This window comes from Crocuta crocuta, unplaced genomic scaffold, assembly GCF_008692635.1.
Source record: "Crocuta crocuta isolate KB4526 unplaced genomic scaffold, BGI_CrCroc_1.0 scaffold330, whole genome shotgun sequence".
Lineage (NCBI taxonomy): Eukaryota > Metazoa > Chordata > Mammalia > Carnivora > Hyaenidae > Crocuta > Crocuta crocuta.
The window spans coordinates 3,327,492-3,344,409 of NW_027530521.1; the positions used below are offsets into that span (position 1 = coordinate 3,327,492).

General features: G+C 57.8%; 1 protein-coding gene across 2 annotated transcripts in view; it reads right to left on the minus strand.

Moving 5' to 3' along the window:
- CD82 (CD82 molecule) overlaps positions 1–16,918 on the minus strand; it is a 46,941-nt gene that overhangs the window by 17,513 nt on the left and 12,510 nt on the right. The window contains exons 2-3 of one of the 2 annotated variants that reach the window (XM_077767457.1): positions 9,123–9,195; positions 4,532–4,614 (exon numbers count right to left, since the gene is read on the minus strand). In XM_077767457.1, the coding sequence (XP_077623583.1) occupies positions 4,532–4,594 (63 nt within the window). In that variant the 5' untranslated portion in view covers positions 4,595–4,614; positions 9,123–9,195. The remainder of the gene's footprint in view (positions 1–4,531; positions 4,615–9,122; positions 9,196–16,918) is intronic. The other variant, XM_077767459.1, reaches the window with a different exon arrangement.

Sequence of the window (16,918 nt, forward strand, 5' to 3'; positions counted from 1 at the left end):
ACGTGCTGTGTGCATCCTCCTCTGGCTAGACTGTGCACTCCTGGAGGGCAGGGCTGGACGGTATGCCCAGCGCTCCTTAGCACCAGGTGCTTAGTGCTTGGAGATGAATGAGATCGTGAACCCACTGTGAAGGCAGGAACAGAAAGGCAAACATGGGGCGAGCGGCTGGCATAGGCCCAGGGATTCCCTGCCTCACGCCAGGGTGGCCCCCAACCCGAGCCTGCCTCCCCAGGTAGGACCCCAGCTGAGGCCCACATCCACCCAAGCCAGCGAAGGCTGGGGAAGCGCCTAGGTCAGGGTCAAAGCACAGGTTCCCTGGGGGAGCAGAGGACCCTGCATCACCCCTGCAATGCTGGCCTTTCCGCGGGGTCTGGCCTAAGCCAGGGTACTAGCATGTCACTACCCGCCTCCGCTACGGGCCCTGGGTCCCCAGCTCAGCCATCAGGTCCTGAGCTGCGAGGCCAGCAGGTGCCGACTGGGCCCTCCCGGTGGGGTGAGCACCCCAGCCAAAGGGGCTCGGGCAGCCTTGCTGTGTGGTCATTAAAGCCGGAGCCAGGACCACAGTAAGGCACACAGGGTGCTTGCCTCAGGCGCGAAAACTAGGAGGAAACAAACAAAAAAAAGCCTCAGTAACCAAAACCAAGAAAAATAAGAATTTACAGCAATTACTTTTAAAAAACCAAAATCAATTTTAAAAATCTATGATGAACAAAATATCAAACTTTTTTTTAGTGTTTTATTTATTTCTAGGAGAGAGAGAGAGAGAGACAGCGTGAGCAGGGGAGGGTCAGAGAGAGAGGGAGTCACAGACTGAAACAGGCTCCAGGCTCTGAGCTGGCAGTCAGCACAGAGCCCGACGCGGGGCCCGAACCCACGAATCGCGAGATCATGACCTAAGCGAAAGTCGGATGCTCAACCGACTAAGCCACCCAGGCACCCCCAAAATACCAAACTTTTAAATAAAGCCAGGATAGCCATCAGTTTTTTGGTTTTTTTTTCCTTCTGAAAAGAGCGGAGCCCTGATGGCACAGGGCGGGGCTGTTTCTCATCCCCAAGGGAGTACCTCACCCCAGTCTCGACCCCCTTAGAGAAAATAGCAGCTGATGGTGACCCTACACTTGCCCCCCACTGTCTCCCAGCAGGTCATGGGTCCCCTCCTCCCTCCTTGCCAGATGGGCCCTGCTCTTATCCTCATTTTACAGATGGGGAAACTGAGGCCCCAATTTGCCAGAGGTCTCCCATCCTGCCCATCAGCGGCTCACACCCAGGTCTGTTACTCTAGGCCAGCCGGTGGCACCTCAGCGGGGCTACCCGGGGTCTGTCCTGGGTCTTCACCTGGAAAGCTGGTCTGTGGGGACAGTGAGGCTACCAAGACCCTGCTGAGCGGGAGGGTCCCTGTCAGGTGGGGGTGCCTCGGCTACACAGCTTGCTGGGGAGAAGCAAGATTTTACCGAACCCGGGAGTTTGGTTCCCAAAGGCTCCTGAGGCCCTGCCCCCCTGCCCCTCACCATACAGCCGGCCATCAGGCCCTGGGTCTGCTCCTGTGCACCTGACCCACAGGGCACAGCCCAACCTGCTCACTCCCTGCACTCGCAGGGCAGGGCAGAAAATTCCCTCCGGGCGAACATAATCCCAAGTAGATCGAAATCCAGGGCTGCCCAGCTAACCTCCTCGGCTTGCCTCAAAATACCTAAAAAGGAAGTCCCCGGCACTAATCCATTCAGCCCCATGTGGGTCTGATGTCCGAAGACCGACATCCGTGTGGCTGGACCAGCCGCCAGGCTGTGAGTCACAGTCCCAGCCAGGCAGGCAACCAGAATGGGGGAGGCACCATAGGAACCAGGACTGAGACCATGGGGCGCCCCCACATTAACGCCGCCTCCTAGCCCCCAGCCCCACCAGAAACTCCCGTCGGGGCTAAGCCAGGAGCCGGGACCCTTATACCAGCAGCCTCCCCCAGGACAGTACAGAGGCAGGAAGCAGCTCCTGGGTTTGTGTGAGCCTAAGCTGACTGAGCAATTTTCTGGGAAGTTTGGGGCCGGGAGGGAGCGCAGGCAAGGCTGTCCACGTGTACGTGTATGTATCTGCGGACACGCAGCAGCCTGAGCGCCTCTTCCAAGCCACAAGCCTGATCACGTAACCGCTTCCCACCAAGCATAAAACAGACCAGAACCCTTCCTGGAAGGGCTGCACAGCCCGCACCCCGGAGAGCCCCACTCTGTCTCGCTCCCCATGCTGGACTTAGGCTGAGCCCCAGCTCCTCTCTCCCCACGCACACAAAACTCTGGGGTAGCTGCAGCTGGCCATCCCGACAAGGCCAAGTGCCCTGTGGCACAACTACCATCTCATCACTCATTTGAACAAATGCCTGCCTGGAGCCTCCCTCCCCCGAGAACATAGTGCAGAAATCATGGCTCTTCTGTGGCTGAGTGACTACCCGGCACCATGACAGGGATCAAACATGCACAGGTGCCCAGGACGCACCTGGTGAACGAGGGAGGAGGGAGTGAGCCACCGAGCAAACGTGCCCTGTCCCTGTAAGTCTCAGTCCTTTCCCCTCGCCCTCCTCTGACAAAAGCCTCTCTCCTCTCCCTGCCCACGCCTGCTCACGTCCTGATCGGCCCTCCGGACCCCAGCGCGCAGGGAGTTAACACCTGGCCCCAGCCAGCCCCCAAATCTCTGGCCGGAGACGAGTTTTCCAGTCTCTGGCTCCACGGGGCAGACTAGGAGCAGGACAGGAAGGGGCCCCTTGGCCAAAACCATCAAACCTATTTCCTTTCTCCACAAGGCTCTGCCCCTTCCCTCCCACCGCGCGGGGCGGGGCTGGGGAGACAGGCCGTCGGTGCCCCCACACTCCAAGCCCAGGCACTTCCTAGGCTGTAGCCCAGACCCCTCTCTTCAGTGCCCAGAGTCCCCAGGGGTAGAACTGCAGCACCCCCGCCCTCCTGCCCCCCAGCCCTGGCCGGCTGGCCCCTGAAGGCTCGGCTCAGGCTGCACGGCTGCTGTTTTCCAGAGGCCTGGCCCAGCCAGCAGGGGCCCGACCACCGGGCTGGGGAAGCCCAGGTGCCCCGGCCCTGCCTGCAGGGGCTTCTGGACCCGCTGTCATGGGTCGGGGTGGGGGGGGAGCGGGGCCACAGCAGGCTCTTCGCACTGTCCGTGAGGAGGGAGGGGGCTGGGGCTACAGCCAGGGTGGACCGGCAGCCCGCAGGCAGCCCCCAGCCGTCTGTGTGCGTGTGTGCATGCACATAAGGGCGTGCGTCTGTCTGCACGTGCCAGGAACACACTCGCAAGTCTCTGTGTGTTGGGTTACAGTTATGAGCGGGGATTTTGAATGACTCTTTATTTTCCAAAGCGTCTACAATCCTGTGTGACTTGACACAAAACGTCCTTTCCCCACAAATAACGCCCGTCTATCATAGGAACATTTGGAAACTGCAGAAACACACAGAATAAAATCCAAGTTCCCAGGAAGCCCAGCATGAACACACAGATGCATTTTCTTCCCCTCTCGGAAATATTCATGTACGTGCACGGCTTTTAAAAATAAAATTGGATCCTAATAAACATCCTCTTTTTCAGCCCAGTTAACAGTATGGGGTGAACCAGAAACACAGAGGGGATACCGCCCCCAGCACCACCCGGGCCCGGGAGGGCCTCTCAGGCCACCCCCCCCACCCTGCCCCATCACACACACACACTCATGCACACACGTGTACATGCACATGTGCACATACACACATCACTCTTCCCTTGTCTATCACACGCATTCATTCATGCACACACACGTATGCACACTCACACATACACAAGTACACACACACACATCACAGTCTCCCCCGCCCCATCACACACACACGAGCACTCACACCCATTGCTCACACACACGTCCATCCTCACACACACTCACACACACCCAGACTCATACACACACACACACACACACACACACACACACACACCATCATCCTGGCAACCCCAGGGTGGCCCCGTTGCATGGGGACCTGGTGAGGCCTGCTGGGGGGTGGTGGGTCTGGGGAAGGGGGACTGTGTGTCCCCACTCTGGCCGCAAGCCTGACCTCTCCTGCACCCCCTCTGGGAGCTTGGGTATGTCCCCCACAATGGGGGGGAGGGGGAAGGGGGACAGGTGACATCTCCACTGTAACACCAGTTCTTCAGAGGGGGCAGAGGAAGGCGGGGGCCAGGACAGGACGAGAAAGCTTTCAGAGAACTCCCTGCTGATGAGTTAGGGGACACCCAGAGGGCTCTTCCCCACCCCCACCCACCTCCCATCCTGACTGGCCAGGACCTCAGTGCTGCAGGACAGGGGACAGCTGGAGAGGCACCCAGTGCTCTGCACAGAACCAGCTGGGGTGCAGGCAATCTCCTGGCTGGCCCCGCCCAGTTGCATTTGCAATGGTCTGTCCTCGGCCCGCACCGACCCCGTCCCACTGCCATCCCTGGCCTGGGGTCTCTGGAGGGCCCCCAGGCTGGCCTACCCCCAGGAGGAGAGTCTGGTGCGGGTCATACTTACAAAGAAGAGCAAGTTGAAGAGGAAGAGAAAGTACTTGGTGACTTTGATACAGGCTGACCCCATCCTGCCAGTCCTGGAGCTCCCTGGGGAGAAGAGAGAAGGCAGGTAGGTCAGGGCCAGGAGGAAAGAGAACAAATCTGACCGGCCTCGGTGACACGCCGGCCCCCAGATCGACCCGGCCCATCCTCACGGCAATCCTAGAGGGAGGCCCTAACACGAGGTCCTGTTTTACGGCACCCCGAGGCCCAGAGAGGTTAGAGGACTGGCCCAAAGCCACACAGCTAGGAAGTGCAGGCCCGCGGGCCATGTTTGATGTCTGACAATTAGAGTCTGGCCACTCTACTGGGCTGAAATCACGTAGGACCGTCTCAGGCTTCGGAAAGGCCCAGATGGACGCTGGTCAAGGGAGGACCAGGGATGTCCACAGGTGGCTGGTGGAGCCTCAGAGCTGAGACCGTGGCTCACGGCACAGATCTGCAGCCCTGTCTGGGGCCCAAGGGCTGCTGGGGCTGAAGGAGAGTTCTGGCTTCTCAGAAAATGGACTGAGCGCGCCCTCCACCTTTTCTTCACAGAGAGAGCAAATACGCATTGTAGAGTATCCGGCGAATGCAGAATAACACAGATGGAACAAAAACTTTTCTCTTACCCCAGAGATAAAACCTGTCCTCATTTTAGGAGCTATACTCTCAGCATGTGTGTTTAACAGATGGTTTTAAACAAAACAGGGCTCATACGGTATAGAGTGGTTTGTAACCTGCCTTTTTCATCTCACAGTCTACTATCTCTGCATGCTGATAAAATGTTCTACGATACAACTTTACATGTTGTATAGGATTCCATACTGTTGGACGTTTAACATTTTGGAGGGTGGGATTTCTCCAGAAAAGTCATGCACAGGCAGCATTTTGCAAATAATTTCTGGAGGTTTACAGGCCCCACGAAGCTCATTCAGGAACCCCCGAGGCTCCGAGGGTTAAAGTCCCAGATACAGATACATCACAGAGCATTTAATCCATACGCTATGAGCAGACACACAGCTGTTTCACTGTTTTCCTGGGCAATATACTCGTGCTTCTGAAACACGAGCCACGCCTGGGCATGCTGGCCACGTCTGCCCGCACTGATGGAACCCAGGCCAGAGAAGGACTCAGGGAGGGAGAGGGAAGCTGGAAGCTGGCTGCCCTCACCCCCTCCCTGAAGCCATACAATCCAGGAGTAACAACAGTCCAGCTCTTGGGCTCTGTGGGGCAGCAGGAGCCAGTGCCGGGCAGCTGGGGCCAGGACAGCTGGGCTGGGGGGCGGGGAAGCAGGCACTGGGCCCAGGCCTGTTCCCGTGGCCCTGTGGACAGAGGTGGGGGCACAGGCCACAGTGCGGATGGGAAGAGGGCCGAGGGGGGCTTCACCCCTTCCCCCTCTTCTAAGGGTAAAAGGCAGCTCTAAGCCTTGTGAATGTCCCCTGTCCATATGGAGGCCCCCTCTGTCTTTTCTGGATATAATCATCTATCATCCTTCCCAGTACGAGCTCCGCTTTGACTTTCTGCACCTCTAGTAATGGGGTGGAGGGCTTAGAGGGGAGGACCTACCACCTCCCAAGGGACCCAGTTCAGTTTTCTCACATCTCAATGAGAGAACATTTTCTTTGGCTGTCTTTCCGCGGGCCGGATTCGGGCACAACCTGAAGCAAAGCCGTCCAGAGAGGGAAAAGGCTATCTGGGTGGTAATGAGCGCCCTGTTACAAGCGGCATGGAAGCCAAGTCTGCATAAGGACTTTGTGGGGATTCAAGCGCAACGTGGGGAAGACGAGACTGAATGGCCCTTCCAGGCCACCAGGGCCCAAGGCCCGGGTCTGAGACAACAGGGAGCTCGCAGCCAGAGAAATCCCGGCCTCGGCACCTCCACCCGGGGCCTATCCCAGATCCGGAGCAGGGAGAACAGGGGCTCCCCTGTGTCAGGAGGTCTAGAGATCTGAGATCCTGCACCCAGGCCTGGCCTGAGGAAGACCTGCAGGGGACAGTTCACACGAAGGGGCGGTACTGCTCTCTTCTGCCCCCTCCAACTCCACGCTTGGCTGCCCACTGGCTCTTCATGAACTTGGACAGAATGAGAAACAGCAGTGGAGGGAAGCATCTCTCGTGCAGGGGGTGTGTTTTGCATTCCTACCTGGACCTGCTTGCCTGGCTGGGTCTCCCCCAGTCAGTGACACAGGACGCCCCGAGGGGCTGACCCAGGAGAGCCCCACTCGGTTTACGGACAGATCACCACTCCACGGGAAGGCTCTCACCGCGCTCTGGCAGCGGCCAAGGGCACGAGCAGCGTGCGCTGGGTTCTTGTGCAATTGGAGAAGTACGCAAACGGTCTTTGGCAACCGCTGTCTGTCTGCTTCCAGGCAGCACGGGAAGGGAGTTTCTACACACATTCCACTTCCACGCCCTCTGCTCGGGCTGGGGCGCCCGGGCAGCCGCACCGGGCTGTGGGGGCTCAGGAGAGGGCAGCCGGTGGACAAGAGTGAATTCTGGGCCCGCTGCTGAGAAAGAGCAGCCGCCAGCGAGTGGCATCGACTCCAGGCCACCACCTGCGATTCGTGTGCCCAGAAAGGGAGGGAGGCGTCCCCATCCCTGGGGGCCGCAGCTCAGAGAGGTGAAGTAACTCGTCCAAGCCACACAGCTCCCAAGCAGGGGTGGGTTCCAGACCCCAAGATCTTTCCCCTGTGAAGCACGTGCTGTCAGAGAGTGGCCTCGAGGATATAAAGGGATCTCTGGGGACGGCCGGGACTCCCGTGTGGGCAAGAAGGAGACGGAGCCGCTAAACTGGCCTTCGCTGCTGCCCCCGACCGAGCAACCTCGCCGGTCTCGGGCAATTGCACAAGACACTGGGCAAAGCCCTTCATGTCCTAGAAGCAAACGAAGGCACAGAAGGGTGAAGGAGCTGCCCCAAATCACTGGTATGTGGACCAGCAAGGACAGAACTCCGGCCACCTCACCCCTTAGGCCTCCCCATCCTCTCCAGGAGGCAGCTGGGGGCAGGAGAGGGAGCCAAGCAGCCCCATGACTGGCAGGCAGTTTGCCAATCCCGGCAGGCCCAGAGGCCACCTGGGAACCGTGTCAGGGAGAAGGTGCCCAGGATCAGTGGCACAGTGGGGTGGCAGCTCCAGGGCACACTGGCCAACACCCAAGGGTGCCACATCTGGGACAGCTCAGGCTGAGAATGTGCCCAGGTCGCCCTGTGATGGGTGTGGCATCAACATCAGGGAGCTCCCAGAGTCGGGTTCAGGGGGCCTGGGGTATCCGAGCCTCAGTCTTCTCATCCACGAGATGGGAGTAAGGGCCGGCATAGGGCAGCAATTGGCCAGCTGGGTCGGTAGAGCAAATCCAACCAGCCACCTATTTTTTTTTTTTTTTTTTTTAAAACTTGTGAGCTAAGAACAGAGTGCACAGTTTTAAATAGTTGGGGGGAAAAATAAGATTTTGCCGCCGCACATGAAATTCAGATTTTAACATCCATAAAGGAGGCCGTCACTGGCACGCAGCCACGCCCACCGGTGTATGCCACGCCCACGCCCACTAGGGCATTGCGGCGGCAGAGTGGGCGTTACCATAGACCGCTGGGCCCACAGAGCCTAGAACATTTACTATCTGGCCCTTTATGGCAGAAGTTTGCTAGCCAGCACTACAGGAGGTCAAGTGGCCTATACTCAAGTGTCTGCAAGTGGCAGCAAGGGTCAGGACACCTTCAGCTTCAGCTACTGGGGAAGAGGGAGCTGGTGGCAAGAGCTGAATGTACGGAATTGCAGTCTGGATCCTTGTGCACACTTCCTGTAAACACTGGAGGGCCTGCCCGTGCCTTCCGGCATGCATGTATGGACAGCCGACAACACAAGGGAATGACATGCGTGCACATTTTATTGGAAAATTCCAGAGCGCTCGCTGACGGGTGTCTGAGCACCCGCCAGTTTTATGTTATACTTTATAGCAGGTAAATGGACCATTTCTAAGCAACCACAATTGAAACTGACCGAATATATAATTTTACGCCAAATCAGTTTGTACAGGGAGATGACTACACTGATATTCTATGAAGTCCTACTCATCACCCTTCAATACTGACTTCGGAAGTCACCTCCAGGAAACCTCATCTGCTCTAGCTGGCCAGTCTCTGCCACCACGGTCACCCAGTCCCTGCCAACACACAGGCTGGTTAGCCACACTCCCTCTCTGCCTCCTTCCAATAGCAGCTCTGAGTGCCAGGACCCAACCCCAAGGCTCCTTCACTTTTCCTCAAGCCCCCTGGGTACAGGAAGTAGGACCGGGGAAGGGCTGGTGTCTTAAAGAGAACCGTGTCTGGGTTGGGTACCTGAGAATGTGCACCCATAGGGTAGGAGGCTTGGTGTGTCCCTCACCTGAGGATGGGGTGGGGGCCCTCCAGCCTGACCCTAGAACATGCGTGTCCCCGAAAGGCCTTGTGGAAACGTGTTACGAGATGTCATGGCCCCTGCGGGCCTGGAGTGAGGAAGAGCACGGTCAGTGCCTGCTCTGGCGGGACACCAGGCACCAGACTGAGCACGGGGTGGCCCTCCCTGGGGCTGCCTCCTCACCTGTCTGACGCCGGGCTGGGACCAGAGCAGCGTTTTCTGGAGTGGCTCCTCAGAGTGAGTCCTAGCAGACGCGCTGTTAGGAACAGAAGGTTTGCTGTCACCAAGTCTGTAAAGTGCCACTTCTCCCCGAGAGCCACTGCACATAAGGCCATTAACATCCCTGAGATTGCTGGCAGCAAACGCTGCTGAACTGAAACCATTTTTCACTTAATGGCCCTCAAGGCCACACGGGGACATCTCTTGATTAGGGCCCGTGCTAAGGATTCTNAGGCCTGAAAGCCACACCCACCGACACTTGCTCTCCCTCCTCCCCACACATCCCACAGCCCGAAGGTGTCTCCTGTAGTCCCACACCTCACCCGGCCCAAATCCCACCCCGGCCTGGACCGGTGCGGCCCACTGCTGGTCACAGCCTCTGCCTGTCTTCCCCAGTCCCTCTCCAGCACCGCGGGAAGGGGTTTGAAAACTGTAAACCAGACCTTGTCACTCCCCTGCCTGCAGCCCCGTAACCGTGAGGTAGCCAACATGTTCCCTATAAGATTCCGCCTCTTAGGGAGCAGAGGGGGCCCCCGCCTGGTTTGCCCTGCCCCCTTCCCTGTCCCCAGCACCGCACGCCTTCCCCCTCCTCCCCACTCATTCCTAAGGCCACTCTCTTCTGTGTACACCAGGCCCTGGTCCGCTTCAGAGCCTCTGTGCTGGCTGGCGGTTCCCTCAAAGCCCCCTGCTGGCTCCTCTACTTCCTCCTCCCAGAGGCCTTCCCTGAACACCTCACCTCCAGCTGAACCTCAGAATCAAAACATGCCAACATCCAGCCCCCTGTCCCTGCCCCGACCGAGCGGTCCGGGGCTCGGGTGGCGGTGAGGGGTGTCCCCTGCTGACCGTAAGGAACAGCACCTGGGACACTGGGACCTGTCACGCGGCCCGCACGTCGCGGTTGGCCGATTGGTTCACTCTGGAGCCCCCAGAGGAACGTGGCTGCTTCAGGGAGGGCTGTGTCTGTCTCATTCTCCCCGGACCCCAGGGCCTAGAGCAGCGCCTAGCACGAGCTAAGCGCCGGGAATGTATTAGCAGGAAGAAGGAAGGGAAGGCGTCGTCTGGGGAGCTCAGGAAAGATTTCTCAGAGGAGATGAGACAAACCAGCTTTGATCTTGCACCTGGAGGCTTCTGGTCCTTAAAAACGACGTTGTTGGTTTATGGGAAGGGGAGGCCGCTTGCTCCCAGGAAGGGATTTTAATCTCCTCCAGGTCAGAAAAGCTGTGAGCCCTATATCTAGACGCAGATGGGCAGGCTTGTGCTTTCCCCGGGTTTCAGGGGGTCACTCGCCCTGGGAAGCTGAGGCTCGTACTTGCCTCATCTCCCAGCTGGCTTAGGGCAGTGGTCTCCAACCTCGGCTGTGCGTCAGAATCACTGTGGAAGCTGTACACCTTGCTGGTGCCTGTGCCCCCCTCCCAGAGATCCTGGCGGAATGGGTCTGGGGTACAGCCCAGGCATCAGGTCTTTCAAGTTTTCCGGGGGATTCTAACATGTTGAGACCCACTGCCCCAGGCCAGGCCCCCAGCATGGCCTGGTCCCTCTGCTCCCAGTGCGATGCAGGCAGGCCTGGCCTCGGGGACTCTCACATGAAGCTCCCTGTCCCTCTGCTCCATCCTCAACCTCCTAGAGGCTCATGCCACCCCTCCCCCTATCCCCTCTGGGGTCATTTACCCCAGCGGCAGTATCTGTTCTGCAGAAGAGCTTCCAGATCACCGCATTTCCCCAAGGGGATGGAAAGTGCGAGAGCTCAAAAGTCCCACAGCAAGATCAAGGCAGGGCATACCGCAGAGGACTTGGACATTCCCAGGCCACCTGCTGCTGCCTGTCCCAGCTCACCTGGCCTTCCGCCTAGACAGGTATAGGACAGTCCCACGGAGGCCTTGGTTCCCACCCCCCGGGCTGCCTCCTATCAGCCACATCACCTTGGGAAACACCACAGAGCCTCTTCTTTATCAGCAGATGGGCATAGTCAACGTACCCGCCCCATAGTCAGGTTCCCGCAGAGTAGGACTCAATCCATTCTGGGCACCCCGGCCCTTCCTCCTGCCCTCCTGCCTCAATATTGCAAATCTGCACATCTTAGGCTACTGTGTGCTCTCGAGCGATCACTCTGCCAAGGCCTCAGCTTTCCCACTTGTAAAATGGACTGACTAATGGATTATGGCAAGGCTCCCATGGGCTATTATCTGTAAAGTGCCTGGCACCCAGGAAGTGTCACATAAATGCTATCAATTACAACAATGATGATTACTACCCTGAAGTTGTTGATTTCCTAACCAACAGTCCAAAGCCCTCTGGGGGGCTGGATCCAGCCTCCGAATGTATGCCTGGCCTGGAGGCCTCATGCCAGAGGGGCACTGCTGCTGCTCCCAGCAAGAGGGTAGGGGTTAAGCAGGGCAGGGCAGGGCGGGGCCGGCCAAGGAACAGGGCCTCTGCCCTGGGCGTGGGCGGAGCCTCTGTCTCTGAGCCTCTGGTGGTGCCTCGGGGGCCTGCCTGCCTGCCTGCGGCCTGGAGGTCCAGCCAGTTTGGTGAGTTGACAACCTATCTCACCTGATCTCACCTGGTGAGCAGAGAAAGCCTGGCCATTCTGGAAGCCAGCCTATCCTGCCAGCTCTCCACCTGCAAGCTAGTCCTTAGCCACTCAGCTCTCCAGTCTCTGGACTTTGTCCTGGTCATCCACAAAGAGAGGCTGGTCACAGGTGGCTGTGTTTGTTTTCACCTGTGGCAGGTGAGGTGCTTCCTGAAACCTTGGGTGGCTCCAGGGGCTGGCTTTTTGACCGCTGCACTATCTTAGTTTTCATTCCCTGATCTCACCTTTTGTTTTTGTTGTTGTTAAAACAGAAAAGAAAAAGTAATAGGCTGTTGCTCTGGGCAACAGGAAGATCACAAGGCCCCAGAATGTGATTAGGCTCAAGTTTCCTTTAAGACCTCAGTCTGAATCCCAGCTCTGCTTCCTACTAGCTGTGTGACCTTGCGCAAGGGAACTACTGAAGCTCTCTGAGCCTCCCATCTTGTCCCTAACACGGAGGTACAAATTCCCCCACCTCTGCCATCCTGGGTCTGAAGATACTCACCCACATCAGACCCACCCTGGAATAACCGGGTCTTAGAGCCCCAAGCCCTCCCATTCATCTCACAGATCCAGGACCCAAGGCCCAGTGACAAACAGCTTCTGCCACACATCCCACGAGCCCGGGTGACAGGCTCCGACTCTCCTGAGGACCTTAACACCTGCAGCTGGGACTGACTTCTGGCATTTGGGGGAAGGCCAGGGGTACCCCAGGAACACAGGCAGCAAGCATGCCTGGCCGGGCTGTGGCCCAGGAGTCACAAACCTTATGGTTTGTATCATACCATTCATACTGTCTCTTATTTGATCTCTATAACAAACCCCACAGAGATATTGTCATACCCACTTAATAGATAAGAACCTGAGACTCAGCTGGTCAGTGACTTGCTCAAGGCCACACAGGTAAGTGGCTAAGCTCCCTCCTGTTACCTACTGCCTAAGTGAATGAAGTGGATGGTGGGGCCAGCCCATCCTACCCTTCCACACCGCTGCCGGCCTGCCCCTCATCCTGCCTGCCCCTCATCCCACCGCGGCTCCAGAGCTGACTCTTGGCTTCCTGTCAGGAAGGAAAAGATCAGCCCCACCAATCCTGGCCGGAATGTTCTTTCAGCATCGCTGATGAGGCTGACAGATGTGGCTCTTCCTATGAAGCTCTGCTCTGAAACGCAAGCAATGAGATTGGCAGGCCATTAGCATGAAGAGGAGGCCACTCTGACAGAGGGCACAGCATCAAGAAGGTAGACACCTTGAGCCTTCCAGCCTCCCCACCCGGCACCATGCAGCCAAAGCCTCAAATTGAGGCTGAACCATAGCCTCTGACCTCTTCCTCTCCATGTCTCCCTTTCTGGACTGTCTTTTACTTTCTTAGCAGGCTACTTGGGCCCTACGCAGCCCCTACTCCCTCCCAGCGCTGGGCTCAGGGCTTATATGCTATGAATCATAGAAGGCTGCCTTTGACATCACCTACTTTGTCCCCATTTCCAGAGAGGACCATGAATCCCCACCCTTCTGGGGAATGTGTGTGTTCAGTACGTGTGGTGGGGGCAGGGAGGGGATTGGTTAGAGCCATCAGTCCTTCCCAACCTGCTTCACATAATGATACATGCAGAGAAGATTACGTTATTTGTTTGGTGTCTTGAGGTGGACAGAAAGAAGTGCTCCTGGTCTGAGTTGACCAGCCCAGGGCTCTGTCCCCAAGGGCTAAGAAGATAACCAACCATCAACACATTGGGCACATTCAGCACATCGGCTGGGAAGCCCAAAGTTGGAGGAAAATTTAGAACTATCTGAGAGGCTATCCAGGAGCCCCAGATGGGCCCTCAGAATTTAGCCGCCTTCTGAGGACCCCTCCCCATCCCCGTGGCAGGGGACTGAATAATGAACCAGGTCATTTCAATTCATTTGAATTGAGAGAGGCCTAAATTCCAATCCCACTTCACAGAGCTTGTGACTCTTGGCAAGTTGACTACCTACCCCGACCCTCCGTGTCCTCATCTGAAAAAGGGGATATCAAGGCTTGGCCAGGGAAATGGTGGAGTCAGCTTACAAAACGCTCGGATGCAAGCACATGGAGATGGGGGCTGCGGGAAGAGTTAGGCGAAGGGATGCCCCTCCTCACACGGCAGGAGGACAGTGTGCATGGAGCCTGTCCCTTGAGACGTAGGACACACACGGGTTCCTACAAAACGCCCCAGGAAGGTTCCGGTGCCCGCGAACCTGGGACGGACATCAGAGGGAAGCCAGATGAGCGTTCACGGAAGCAGCTCCGAGTGAGCGGTGCTCCCCTAGCTTCAGCCCATCGCCCCCATGCCGCTCCGTGAGGCGGAGAGCGTGGCTTCGGCACCCCTGTGCTATAAGCAGGGTCTCCAGGGATCAGGAAGGTGGTGGCACTTGCCCTTGTCACATGAGCTTTGTGTTCCGGACGCGCTGACCCGGGAGTCCAGTGTCCTGCCTCCTCTGTGGCCAGAGGGGATGCCCTGCCAGGGGCCCCCAAGTGGCTGCCTCTGCTCAGAGTTTCCATCCTGTGCCGAGCCCGCTGCGGTTCCTCGAATCTCCAACTCCCGGGGTTCCTGAGCTGGACCCCGGGAGGATGAATGAGACCCCACCCCTGCCCTCAGGGAGTGCCCAGTCTGGAGGGACACGGACGTGAACATTAGCAATTACACACCAACATCATCTTAAAGCAGCACCCGGCCTCTGGCTCTCCTTTGGAGGGAAAAGTCAGGCTCTTCAGAACATACTGTCCCGTATTTAACATTCACACAAGCTCGCACTTTTTGCAGTTACTACTTAGCAGCAGGTGTGCTAAGCGCTTCACATGGCTCAGTTCACCCTTGCACTGACCCTATGAGGTGACTTCTGCTCTTAAAGCCATTTTAGGGGGAGGAGAAACTGAGGCTCGGGGTGGGAAAGGGACTTGCCCAAGGTTACACAGACCACAAAGCTGGGAGCCAAGTCCCACCAGTCCGACCCTCTGCTGCCATCTACGCTGCCTGCAGAAACAGTTATAAATGACAGCCGACTGCAATAGCTTCGCCACGGCCCAATCCAAGTTCGCTGGGTTTTAGGCCCCAGCCTCCCAGCCAACTGAAGACATTCTGGAACCATGCTGGAGCACCAGGGACCGGCCCGCACACCCACCATAGAGCCTGGGGGCAGGTGGTTAACAAAAGGTTAACCTCCAGGCCAGGGCTGGGGTTCCTAAGAGCCTGAGGCTGGCAATTAGGGAGAAGGAAGGGGATTCTCATCCGGACACCCCACGTGGCATCAGGCATCCTCTCCCTAAGCACTGGGTTCAGGAAGAAAGAGAAAAAGCAGCAGAGATGCTACCTCCTCCAGGCAGCCTTCCCAGAACATTCTCCTGCACAGACTCTTTCAGAGTACTGTCTGGCAGCCCTAATCGTCTTGGCATGAATGGTTAGGGTGGCCATCAGACAGCCACGGGGTCAACGCTGGCTCTGTCTAGTCCTGTCACTAAACTTTTCGAAGCCTCACTTCCCTCATCTGTAAAATGGGCTAATACTTCATACCTCCCAAGGCTATAGTTTTCAGCATCTCTAGGCCTTAGAGGCATTTTGCCTCTAGAGATATATGATGGGAAGAGCAAGGGACAGACACAGGGGTGGGTGAGACACAGTCCAGGAAAAGTGCTGCACACACAAGTATGGGAACTATCTCTCTCATGGGTCCTTGGGGGAAAACAGAAAAGATGGAGTTCAGGGTGGAAAGCAGGGGCAGGTCTCTAACTCCAAGCGCTCTGCAGGGATGGAGGTCTCACTGGCTGGGACCCAGCTAAGCAGCTCAGCCCAGGAGAGAAGGGAAAGGTGGGCTCTCTGCTTTTTCCTTCAATCTTTCCCCTCCACTGCCTCTTCCCTTGTGTATTGGTCCCTATTTCCACCCATGAGCTTTGCCCTGGACTCTGTCTCTCCCTGTGTCCAAGACTAGCTCTCAAGTCTCCTCCTTGCGCCTCCTTAGAGCTCTGACATCCGGAATGTCCAGGGCGACCTCGCCAGCACACAGGCCCCCGGCTCCAGCAAGGGGCAGCCTGGGGAAATCCATTTCCGCGGTTAGCTGTAGGCACCAGGGCCTCCGAGCCTGCGATGAAGGGCTGTACGCCCCACGTGGCAGGTAGAGCCCAAGCCCCAGGTTGCCAGGCCAGGTGGTGGCCATTCACGCAGCCCGGACACCTGCCGGCCAGGGCACAGCCTGTTATGACTCTGTTCCCAGGGACAGGGAGCCCCGGGCCTGGGCAGAGTCAGCGAGCGTGGCTGTGCGCCTCGGCACCTCCAGGGACCTGAGCGTGGCTGCAGAGGTGCTTGGCAGGTAGGCAGAGGGAGACGGTGGGGGGTGTTGTTGGGTGGGGTAGGGGAGAGGTAAGGAAAGAGAGACGGAGAATGACAGGGAGAGGGATGGAGACAGACCCCAGGAGAAGGGAGCCTCTGGTGCACCCGGACTCCAGCCCTCTCTGGTCTCTGGTGGGAGCCGAAGGCACAACTCACCCAGGAACAAGGCCCTGCTGACCCAAGCAGGATCCGGCCCCAGGAGCCAGCCCAGCTCGGCCTCCCCCCTACTTCCTCCTCCCCACCTTCTTCTCCAGGCAATAGCCTGCCACCTCCCCTGTGGCCTCCCTGAGAGACTGGCACCCTCCATCTTCTTGCCCACCAGCCATCAACAATGGCCCCTCCCCTCCCCAGAACATTCTCCTCAGCCTTGACCTCCCCCAGATTCTGGGAGCACCAGGCAGAGCCATGGCCGGAAACTGCCCCCTCTGAGATGCCCCTCCTGGGCAGGCTGGGTCTGTATCACCAGAAGGGGTACTGGAGGCACTCACAGAGCCCTAAGATTGCTGAAGCAGGGGGAGACCTTGACCTCAGCCTGCAGCAGCTAAGACAAAATGAGCGCCCAGGTCCCAAACAGCCCCTCGGAGTCCCCTAACTTGAGCCCTCAGGGCCCTGGGGGAGGGGAAGAAGAAAGGAACAGAGCTCCACGTAGACGACCTATCTTCTCATCTCGGCCCTTCCCTCAACGGTAGTTTCTCTGTCTGTGCACTGGGGTAGGCCCTATGCTGGGGGTCTCCTGGGGCGGGGATCTAGGACCCTTTGCCCTGGAGACCTAGGTAGGGCTCCACCACCTCCACCTCCTGTCAATGGGGCTCCCACTCCTGGCTGGGCAGGGAGGGGACTGGGGCTGGGCG